Raw genomic sequence first — 12,042 nt, 5'->3', positions numbered from 1 at the left:
GTAATTCATTAAAATGAATCGTTACCATTTAGTCAGAAGTGATGTGTATACCGTATATATAGTTTGGCAGAAGTTAGGATAGACAATATGAGGATAATTTGCCAATGTGGTTCCGGGCCTTCTGAACTTATGATTCTTGCATATGACAACACCTCAGGTTCTTAAGGTTATGATTCTTGCCGACCTCTTTATCATTTGCAGAGTTGCTTTGAGGGTTACAATCGATTTTGTATTGGTGGTATCTCTATTCATTTCTCTCTTTTGACAAAGTTGTGTTTGGCATCTGACTTTTGGTGGCTGCATTAAGTAAACAAACCTTCTATATGCATCATCTCATGTATAGTGTTGAGCGTTCAACTGGTTATAGTTGATTTCAGGTTGAAATTCATACCAAAAAGTAGTGAATTCACAAACCTTTTTCTGACCTGGCTTTCTTTTTTTTTTTTATTGTTTTTGTTTTTGTTTTTTTTTCTGATCGTTATATCTCCCTTTACCTTGAATGTCAGATTGAAATGTGTCGTAAATGAGACAATTTGAGTGGATTAATAGCTTGTTGAAATGTGATTTGAGAACTTGACCAGTATCAAAACGTGTTCAACCATAAAAAGGTTTTTGATCACCCGAAGGTTCTTGTTTTTGTGTTCGGATATTGGAGACGGTTGGAGATTATGCGACATCTCGTGGAGAGTGTGGGGACTTAATTAGCTGGTTCGTATTACAGGAGTGGTTTGTTATGAAAGTTTTGTTCTGGTGACTGGTATTAGATGTGTCTTGTGTAGTCTTTGCATCCTTTGATTTGTTGTTGTTTTGTTTTCTAGTTTCTCCGCTCGAGACTCCCCCGCAAAATAATGCTGGAGTTTGGATTTAAGCTCTGAAAATATGGTAAGGGTTTGGTGAGCTAGAATATCAGCTAGCTAGCTGGGCTTGAGAGGGAGGATAGCAATTGCTTGTTTAGAACTTTTTTCCGAATAAAATGAAAGTCAACCTCCACATGCTTGGTGCGGACATGGAAAACATGATTGGATGCCAAAGTCTAAGAGCATCCGCACGTGGCTCTTTAAGACCCCTCTCTAAACTAAAGTAACGAGCAAAAACAAAAAAATGGACAAAAAGTGTCCTGCACCAGCCTCTCTTCCTTCCTCTTTCACTTTGCAAAATGGGTAACTTTGCTACAGAGACTCTTGTAAACCAAAAGTCACTGTTTAACCCATTATTTTAATGTTTTTGTTTCAAAGGCCCTGTTTGAGTCGCAATACTTAAAAAAAAAAAAATTAAGTTTTGCAATTTTGAATTTGTTTGAACCGGTGCGAAGATTTTATGTTTTAATCATTTTATCTTAAAGAGTCATGATCAACTTTTGGTTCTAATGTTCTCATATGAGAGTTCGAAAGATTGCATTCACATTTGTCTTTCTTACTCTCATATAAAAGCTCTAGAGCCAAAAATAATTATGACCCTTTAGGATAAAATGATCAGAAAATAAAATCTTCGTACTGGCTCAAAGTGGATTGAAAATTGGAGCATTTAATTTTTTTTGGCAATTTATATATTAAGAAATATGATTAAAAATTAAGTGTTCCAATTTTCAATTTATTTGAACTAGTATGAAAATTTTATTTTTTCAATTATTTTATTCTAAAAGGTCATAATTAATTTTTGGCCATAGGGCTCTCATGTACGAGCCCTAAGATCGTCATATAACCAAATAAAGAGTAAATACTTAATTATGAGAGAAATGTGGAAATAAATAAAGGTAATACAAAAGTATGAATATTTAATTTAGTAGAGAGTGGGAGTAAAGAGTGTGATACAATAAGGTGAATTTTTAAGATGTAAATTGATTCAAAATCTAAAGATGCTACTGCGGATGCTCTAAAATCACCTTTAACAAAATTGATTTTCGCCATAAGGTGAGGGTTCGATTTTCGCCAGAAGCTCAAATGTTGGGTGCGGTGGTTGACACCCTTTGGGTTTGCCCCACCCGAATGGGTAATAATTTAGTACTCTCGGTGTATACCCCCTTCCCTCACATAACATGTGGAGCCCTTTTCTCATCTTTTAAGAGTAAGTTAGACATCTATCGAGTGGGAAAAAAAAAACTATATTAGAGTTCTAACTCTTTTTTAAAAACTTTTAGGCATTGTTTGGAAAATGTGGAAAAGAAGGGAAAGGGAAAGGGAAAGAGAGTTTAAAGATTTTCTCTTTGGGTTGGACAGGAAATGAGAGAGAAAATGAAAAAATAGAGTTCTTGGACTAGTAAAATATTTCCCCTCATTTTTTCCTATTTTCCTTCTTAATTATTTTCTCTCCCCTTTTTTTTTTCCTTCTACATGTTCCAAACGGCTCCGGCTATGATGCTCCCTGGTGGGTTGGGAGCATCGTACTCCCAATTTGTACTACCATACTACTCACCATTGGATTTAAGACGGAGAATCTGAACCGTTGGTTTTTTTAAGTGGGGTCAACAAGTACAGCCGGTTACCAAACTTGCCTTCCATCTTGCCCAAATTATTGACTGCTCCTGTTGCTCCGAAAAGTACCTCTCTCATTGATTATGGTAACTTTTGTATCATTTGTAACTTTAATTTCAAATCTTTTGAATATTGAACATTGTAGCCCTTAGCTCTTTCGATACTCGGTACTTGTGTTAATTTGGAGCCTCGAAGCCAACGATGTAATATTTTGGGAACTTTTGGAAGTTGAAATGAGATTACAGAATTGGGGGAAGGCTATTTTATTTTGGGAAATCGCATAGATTATAACGAGGTTTTATTTATGGAAAATCCTTTATAATTATGTTGAAAATCGTGGGCGTGACAAAACAATCACCACACACTTAAAGCATAGTGTCACATGGACGGACACCTTTGGAGTGGAAACCACCTATGCTCAGGCCCGGCTCTGGGCTAAAGCCCAAGAGGCGTGGGCCTTAAGCCCCCCAAAACTGTCAAAAAAACAGGGCCCCCACTTATTTGTGAAACCTAGTATATATTTTCTAATTTAGGGCCCAATTTTGAACCCAATACATTCTACACTTGAGGCCCAATGGCCCAGAAAAATGAACAAGGAACCATCGAAACGCAAGAAAAAAACAAAAAGGAGGAACAACGAACAGAACTAGGGCAGAAAAAAATCGAGAAGAAGACGAAGAACTAGAGGAACAAGATCAAAGAGTAAGAGAGACAAGAAGGAAATTAGAGATTCAACAGATATTTTATGATCGATTCTTTATTTGATCTCTTTTCCCACATCCTATCTAGGGTTTTAGGCCCTTAATGAGTATACATGGTTTAAAACCATAATATTAGTTGTTAGTTCTTCAATCTGGACGTCTTATGTCTATGAGTGTGGAATACATGTTTGATATCTTTATGTTTATTTCTTCTTGATGGCATCATGATTCATGGCAAAATTGATGGTTGAAATTTTTTGGGATTTGCAGATTTTAAGGAATCGTGCCTAAAATTGGAAAGTATATGTTTGGATTCGAAAAAAGAAAACGAAAGCAAAGAGTAGATGAATTGATTCAATCTCAAGCGGGGGCTCTCGATAGGTTTATAAGTAGTAATAAACAAAAAGAGAGTTCAAATTTGAATGAAGAACAAGAAATATTGGTGAATGAAGAACAAGAAATTGTGGGGAATGAAGGAAAAGAAAACTTGGGGAATGAAGGACAAGAAAATTTGGGGAATCAAGAACACAAGGAATTCAATGAGCAGATAGACGAGAGTGGTCATGAAGGTATGGATAATGATAGTCAAAATGAAGACATGAGTTTTGAACGTGGGGTGAGAAATATTGATGATCCAAGTATTTGGGACAAAATTGATCAAAAATTCATTGACTTCATAGTAGAAAGAGGTCCTTTGAAGAGAGATAAAGTTAATTTTCCTATGGATAATGCGGGTAGGCGTTTCTTGTGTTTTCATTATATTCACCGTTTGTCAAATGGAGAAAAGCAAGATGGGAGATGGCTTGTATATTCAAATGCTTCGGACAAAGTATTTTGCTTTTGTTGTAAGTTGTTTAAGCAAGATGAAAACGAGACTATGTTGGCTACTAGTGGGTTAAATGATTGGCATAATCTTGCCCAAAGGGTCAAGAGTCATGAAGCTAGTAATGAGCATATTTTTGGCATGAGCAAATGGATCAAATCAGAGATAAGATTGCGATTGAACGAAACAATTGACAAAAGTGTGGAAGATCAAATCAAGAAAGATAAAGTACATTGGAAAGGGGTACTAGAAAGGGTAATTGAGGCTGTGAAAAACTTGCTAAAAATAACTTGGCATTTCGCGGGGACAACGAGAAGATTTATCAAAAGAATAATGGGATTTTTCTGAGCATAATTGAAATGATGGCCAAACATGACCCAACAATGCGAGAGCACCTTCGACGGATACTGAATGGTGAGATTCATTACCATTATTTTGGTCACAATATTCAGAATGAATTGATACAAATGCTAGCTAATGAGGTCAAAAGTGCAATGATTAGAAGGATCAAAGATGCAAAATATTTTGCCGTGATACTTGATTGTACTCCAGATATAAGTCACATGGAACAAATGTCTCTTGTAATACGTTGTGTGGATGTTTCAACAACTACAATTCAAGTGGAAGAGTTCTTTTCACAATTTCTTAAGGTGGAAGATACAACGGGATCCAGACTTTTTGAGGAACTTGAAGAAGGCTTGGTCACTCTTCAACTTGACATTGGTGATTGCAGAGGACAAGGATATGACAACGGCTCTAATATGAAAGGAAAGCGCAAAGGTGTTCAAAATAGATTACTCAACAAAAATCCTAGAGTGTTTTACATGCCATGTGGTTGCCATGCATAGTCTTAACCTTTTGCTTTGTGATATGGCTAACTCTTGCAATAAAGCAGTATCTTTTTTTGGAGTCCTACAAGGTATATACTGCTTGTTTGCAGCTTCTACGAAGCGGTGGAAATTTTTACTGATAATGTTGAAGGTTTCACCGCTAAGCCATTATCACAAACGCGTTGGAAAAGTCGCGTTGAAAGTGTTAAAGCCATAAGATATCAAGCTCCGGAAAACGAAATGCTTTAATTGAATTGGAAAATTCCCCTGACGAAGCAGGTGCAAAAAGTGAAGCCGATTCGTTGGCAAGACATGAAATTGGAGATTTTGGATTCTTGGTTAGCATGATTATTTGGCATAATCTGTTGTTTGCCGTTAATTCTGTAAGCAAGACATTGCAAAAAGAAGATATGCATATAGATGTAGCTATTGAGCAATTGAATGGGCTTATTACCTTTTTTACATAAAGTCTACTGGCACCAGCAAATTTGTGCACAGATTGTGCATAGATTTCTATGTGGGGCCCACCACGGGTCCCACACAAGTGATCTGAGCCGTTCATTATATTTAAAATATTTTTTCAAAAGCCATTGCAAAAAATCAGCTCAATCCGATACCTATAAGTACTTGATCTAATTGTCTAACTTTTCATTCTCTAAAAACCTGAATGAAAAGTTAGATGATTAGATCAAGCACTTATAGGTATCGGATTGAGCTGATCTTTTTTTGCGGGGGTCCTTGAAAAAATATTTTAAACATAATGAACGGCTCGGATCACTTGTGTGGGACCCGTCTGTGCACAGATTTGCTGTGCTAGTAGACTGGTTCCCTTTTTTAAGAGGTACAGAGAAAATGGTTAGGTAGAGGCCATTATTGAAGCTAAGGAAATTGCATCAACGATGGGAATCGAGCCTATTTTTTATGAGAAGCGTGTCATTCGTAGAAAGAAACAATTCAATGAGAATGTGGGTGAAGAGGTGAGCTTATTAGCTGCAGAATCATTTAGAGTCAATTATTTTTTGTTTGTTCTCGATCATGGCCTTTCTTCTCTTGAAAGCAGATTCAAGCAATTTCAAAGATATGAGAAAACTTGGGGTTTTTTGTTTGATGTGAAGAAGTTAAATTCTATGACTGGTCAATGTTTGATGGCACATTGTGTGAAGCTAGAAGATGTTCTGAAGCACGAAGGGACTTCCGATATCGATGGAAAAGATTTGTTTTCAGAATTAAAAGTCTTGAAAGACTGTTTACCGCAAGAGACAACAAAACCAGTTGAAGTGCTCAATTTTTTGAAACAGATAGAGGGCTGTTTTCCAAATGCATGGATTGCTTATAGAATCCTATTGACTATACCCGTTGGCGTTGCGTCCGGAGAGAGAAGCTTTTCAAGGTTGAAGTTGATCAAGTCTTATCTTCGCTCAACTATGTCACAAGAAAGGTTAAATGGACTGGCCATCATATCCATCGAGAGTGAAATGGCAGAGGAGATTGATTGTGAGGGCATAATTAGTACTTTTGCTGCTAAAACCGCAAGAAGAGTGATGTTTAAGTAAAGATAATGATGCTTTTGAAATAGTGTGGTATATTGTATTTTTTGTTGGGTTTTATGCCTTGAATACATGTATTTGGTTTTGAAATTAAAGTTCATTTATCGACTTTTTATTTGATTTTCGTTTACAATTATTAAAAGCCTCACTTTCGAAAATCGTCTTAGGCCTCCAAAATCTCAGAGCCGGCCCTGCTTATGCTTTAGCATATATACAACAAGACAAGAAATTCAAACAATTATTTATACATGCTCATAACCATCCTAAAGATCAAAATATGAATACTATCAATCAAATTATTATTTCTTATGTTTCGAAATATGTTCTTTCTTCCTTTTTGGAAAGTTCAAAACAACACATGTTTTTCTGGAAAAAAATAAAGTCAATTTATTCAACATAATCGTATTTCCTTTCGACCCATTAAAACACTTTTCAATCCTCATGCAATTCAAACAATAGAAGCAATAAACATTTTTTTTAACTTTTATACTTAGAGTAGTGAGTAAGAAAAATCTACCGTTCTTCTTGGCGTTAGGGCGGCTACGGAAAAACTAAGTCGACTATCGGACGGAATGACTTCCTATGGTAAGCTTCTGGTAGTATTGAAAGAGAAAGGTTTCTCTCAAAACTAGTTCTTGGCTAAACTACTAAACTTTTTGGATCAAGAGGGTGGTCGAGTGGTGGTTTAGTGGCGGTCTTAGATGAGTTTTGTGAAGAACTCAAGAAGAATTAAAGAATAAAGGAAGAACACCAAGAACAAAGAACAACACAAGAATTCTAGAGAGAGAAGTTGAAAGGTTTGGTGGTGAGAGTTGAATGGCATGAGAGGGGTGCTATTTACAGTAAAAACTTGGCTCCCACTCTCTCTACATGGCTGACCCTATCTCTTTCTCTCTCTCTCTCTATCTCTCTCTCTCTCACTCTCATGGATTTGCTCCATTGTATTGTCCAATCAAGCCTTTCTAGCAAGCCAAAGCCTTGCCAATCCTTCCTAGGTGTAAGACTAAGTGATTATGAAGAATCCTAATGCTTAAAAGGAAGATCCAAGGTGATTATATCCTATCTTACTATAGAAAAGTTACCTGATCAAGCCTCCTCGGCTTGGAGATCATTGGCTCGGCGCGGGACGGTCGGGTAGGCGGGGGGGGGGGAGGGGTTGTGGGGCCGACCACCGTGATATCCTCCCCAGCGAGGCGACAACTGCCACCTCTCGGGCTTTAGCAAGGTGTCTGATCACATGCACAATGAGTACTGTAACTGTAACAACTGCCAAAACAAGCGTCGCCGAAGATGCGACAACAATGACGATTCCTTCGATCTTGCCGGCAGGAAGTGGTTGAGGAGGGGGTGCTCGCCGCTGCCGCCGCAGTGACGGGCTGGAAAGAGGAGATTGAAGAGGGGCGGTGGTGGCTGTGGGAGAGGGGGCGGTGGTGCTGGAAGGGCAGAGAAGGAGGAGGGCTGCGGTGAGGAGGAGGAGAGACAAGGAGGAGGGGGATGGAGGGGGAGGAGGGACAAAGAGAGAGAGAGAGAGAGAGAGAGAGAGAGAGAGAGAGAGAGTGTGTGTGTGTGTGTGTGGGTGTTTAGCAAGTAAACCCAAAGGGGGGATGGGGTAGTTATGATGGGGTAGTCGGGATTGTGTCTCTATATATCAGCAGATACCATCCATCCTACAGATACCATGCACCCGTCCATGTTTATTTTTGTTTAGTTCCTTGAAGTCTTTTTGGTGACATAATTAGATATAAAACTTATGATTAGATATGCTCTTTCTCAATGCTATACATCTGTATCTTGTTTCTAATATGCATGACTACTTTTGTCGCATGTTATTCGAATTTAGGAGTTTTTAGAAGTGGTGTTCCATTGAATTCTGTATCTTGTTTTTTTTTTGTCCCATTTGTGCAGCGAAAGGGGCAAGATAAAAATCCCAATTAGGTGTAGCGACATGTGATTTTCTTCATGCCTCGTGAGGCAAGGTGTTCCAGGAACTTGGATATGAAAAGTCAGTGTCGTTAGTTGTTGTTAGCAAGCTTTGAATTCTAATCACTATGCTCGTGCAATATCCGTGCAATATCTGTGCAATATACGGGTAATTTTTATATGTTCTCTGTTCTCAGTTCCAAACATTTCCGGAAAGTAGGCAATAGCTTTTCTATCTAATTACGTCACCAAAAAGACTACAAGGAACTAAACAAAAATAAATATGAACGGAGGCATGGGTATTTATAGGATCCATTCCCCCCTTATAAGGGGTGTTTCTGCCTATTAGCAGAATTCGAAATCCACACCTCTCACCAAGGCCAAACTAGTATTCCTATATATTTGAACTCCTATCCCTTTTTTCACATGGAATTCATGTGTGTGTGTGTGTGTGTGTGTGTATATATATATATATATATATATATATATATATATATATATATATATATATTGCATCCTTCCAAGTTAAATCGTTGATTGCTATATCCCTGCAAATGCAAATGCAAAAAATTAAAAAATTACAACGGTGTGCCAATGTGAACCGATAAAAAAAAAACAGAGACAGAAAAGTTACCTGACCAAGCCTCCTCAGCTTGACAATCCTTGGCTAGGCGCGGGATGGTCAGGAGGGGGGAGGGGTGTGGGGCCAGCAACCGTGAATCGTCCCCAGCGAGGCGACAACTGCCACCCTCGGGCTTCAGCAAGGGGTCTGATCATGTACACAATGAGTACTGTAATTGTAACGACTGCCAAAACCAGCGTCGCCGAAGATGCGACAACAACGACGATTCCTTCGATCGTGCCGGCGGGAAGTGGTCAGGGTGGGGGTGGTCACCGCTGCTGCTGCAGTGACAGCTTTGCAAGAGGAGATGGAAGTGGGGCGGTGGTGGCTGTATGAGGGGGGGCGGTGGTGGTGGAAGGGCAGAAGAGGAGAAGGGTAGGCATTGGAAACGAGGAGGAGAGAGAAGGAGAAGGGGGAGGGAGGGGGAGGAGGGACAAAGAGAGAGAGTGTGAGAGTGTGTTTTGCAAGCAAACCCAAAGGGGGGATAGGGTAGTTATGATGGGGTAGTCGGGATTGTGTCTCTATATATCAGCTGATACCATCCACCCTACAGATACCATGCACCCGTCCATGTTTATTTTTGTTTAGTTCATTGAAGTCTTTTTGGTGACATAATTAGATATAAAACCTATGACTAGATATGCTCTTTCTCAATGCTATACATCTGTATCTTGTTTCTAATATGCATGACTACTTTTTATGCATGTTATTCGGATTTAGGAGTTTTTAGAAGTGGTGTTCCATTGCATTCTATATCTTGTTTTTTTTTGGTCCCATTTTTGTAGCGAAAAGGGCAAGATAAAATCCTGATTAGGTGTAGCGACAGGTGGTTTACTTTATGCCACGTGAGGCAATGTGTTCTAGGAACTTGGATATGAAAAGTCAGTGTCGTTAGTTGTTGTTAGCAAGCTTTGAATTCTAAGCACTATGCTCGTGCAATATCCGTGCAATATACGGGTAATTTTTATATGTTCTCTGTTCTCAGTTCCAAACATTTCCTCAAAGTAGGCAATAGCTTTTCTATCTAATTCCGTCACCAAAAAGACTACAAGGAACTAAACAAAAATAAATATGAACGGCGGCATGGGTATTTATTGGATCCATTCCCCCCTTATAATGGGTGTTTCTGCCAATTAGCAGAATTCGAAATCCACACCTCTCACCAAGGCCAAACTAGTATTCCTATATATTTGAACTCCTATCCCTTTTTTCACATGGAACTCATGTGTGTGTGTGTCTATATATATATATATATATATTGCATCCTTCCAAGTTAAATCATTGATTGCTATATCCCTGCAAATGCAAATGCAAAAAATTAAAAAATTACAACGGTGTGCCAATGTGAACCGATAAAAAAAAAACAGAGACAGAAAAGTTACCTGATCAAGCCTCCTAAGCTTGACAATCCTTGGCTCGGCGCGGGAGGGTCAGGAGGGGGGAGGGGTGTGGGGCCAGCAATTGTGATATCATCCCCAGTGAGGCGACAACTGCCACCCTCGGGCTTCAGCAAGGGGTCTGATCATGTACACAATGAGTACTGTAACTGTAAAGACTGCCAAAACCAGCGTCGCCGAAGATGCGACAACAACGACAATTCCTTCGATCGTGTCGGCGGGAAATGGTCAGGGTGGGGGTGGTCACCGCTGCTGCTGCAGTGACAGCCTTGCAAGAGGAGATGGAAGTGGGGCGGTGGTGGCTGTATGTGGGGGGGCGGTGGTGGTGGAAGGGCAGAAGAGGAGAAGGGTAGGCATTGGAAACGAGGAGGAGAGAGAAGGAGAAGGGGGAGGGAGGGGGAGGAGGGACAAAGAGAGAGAGAGTGAGAGTGTGTTTTGCAAGCAAACCCAAAGGGGGGATGGGGTAGTTATGATGGGGTAGTCGGGTTTGTGTCTCTATATATCAGCTGATACCATCCACCCTACAGATACCATGCACCCGTCCATGTTTATTTTTGTTTAGTTCCTTGAAGTCTTTTTGGTGACATAATTAGATATAAAACCTATGATTAGATATGCTCTTTCTCAATGCTATACATCTGTATCTTGTTTCTCATCTGCATGACTACTTTTATTGCATGTTATTCGGATTTAGGAGTTTTTAGAAGTGGTGTTCAATTGAATTCTGTATTTTGTTTTTTTTTGGTCCCATTTGTGCAGCGAAAAGGGCAAGATAAAATCCTGATTAGGTGTAGCGACAGGTGGTTTTCTTTATGCCTTGTGAGGCAATGTGTTCCAGGAACTTGGATATGAAAAGTCAGTGTCGTTAGTTGTTGTTAGCAAGCTTTGAATTCTAATCACTATGCTCGTGCAATATCCGTGCAATATCTATGCAATATACGGGTAATTTTTATATGTTCTCTGTTCTCAGTTCCAAACATTTCCTGAAAGTAGGCAATAGCTTTTCTATCTAATTACGTCACCAAAAAGACTACAAGGAACTAAACAAAAATAAATATGAACGGAGGCATGGGTATTTATAGGATCCATTCCCCCCTTATAAGGGGTGTTTCTGCCTATTAGCAGAATTCGAAATCCACACCTCTCACCAAGGCAAAACTAGTATTCCTATATATTTGAACTCCTATCCCTTTTTCCACATGGAACTCATATGTGTGTGTGTGTGTGTGTGTGTGTGTATATTGCCTCCTTCCAAGTTAAATCGTTGATTGCTATATCTCTGCAAATGCAAATGCACAAAATTAAAAAATTACAACAGTTTGCCAATGTGAACCGATAAAAAAAAAACAGAGACAGAAAAGTTACCTGATCAAGCCTTCTCTGCTTGGCAATCCTTGGCTCGGCGCGGGATTGTCAGGAGGGGTGTGGGGCCAGCAACCGTGATATCATCCCCAGCGAGGCGACAACTGCCACCCTCGGGCTTCAGCAAGGGGTCTGATCATGTACACAATGAGTACTGTAACTGTAACGACTGCCAAAACCAGCATCGCCGAAGATGCGACAACAACGACGATTCCTTCGATCGTGCCGCCGGGAAGTGGTCAGGGTGGGGGTGGTCACCGCTGCTGCTGCAGTGACAGCCTTGCAAGAAGAGATGGAAGTGGGGCGGTGGTGGCTGTATGAGGGGGGCGGTGGTGGTCGAAGGGCAGAAGAGGAGAAGGGTAGGCATTG

The 12,042-nt window shown here is 39.7% G+C and overlaps 1 protein-coding gene across 1 annotated transcript; it reads left to right on the top strand.

Moving 5' to 3' along the window:
• Positions 1-3,476: 3,476 nt before the first annotated feature.
• On the top strand, positions 3,477-4,343 carry LOC131317191 (uncharacterized). Its single transcript, XM_058346765.1, has one exon. It carries the CDS (start codon positions 3,477-3,479, stop codon positions 4,341-4,343), a length of 867 nt encoding a protein of 288 aa, XP_058202748.1.
• The last annotated feature ends 7,699 nt before the right edge of the window (positions 4,344-12,042 follow it).

This window comes from Rhododendron vialii, chromosome 2a, assembly GCF_030253575.1.
Source record: "Rhododendron vialii isolate Sample 1 chromosome 2a, ASM3025357v1".
NCBI lineage: Eukaryota > Viridiplantae > Streptophyta > Magnoliopsida > Ericales > Ericaceae > Rhododendron > Rhododendron vialii.
This window is presented reverse-complemented; position numbering and strand designations above follow the sequence as displayed.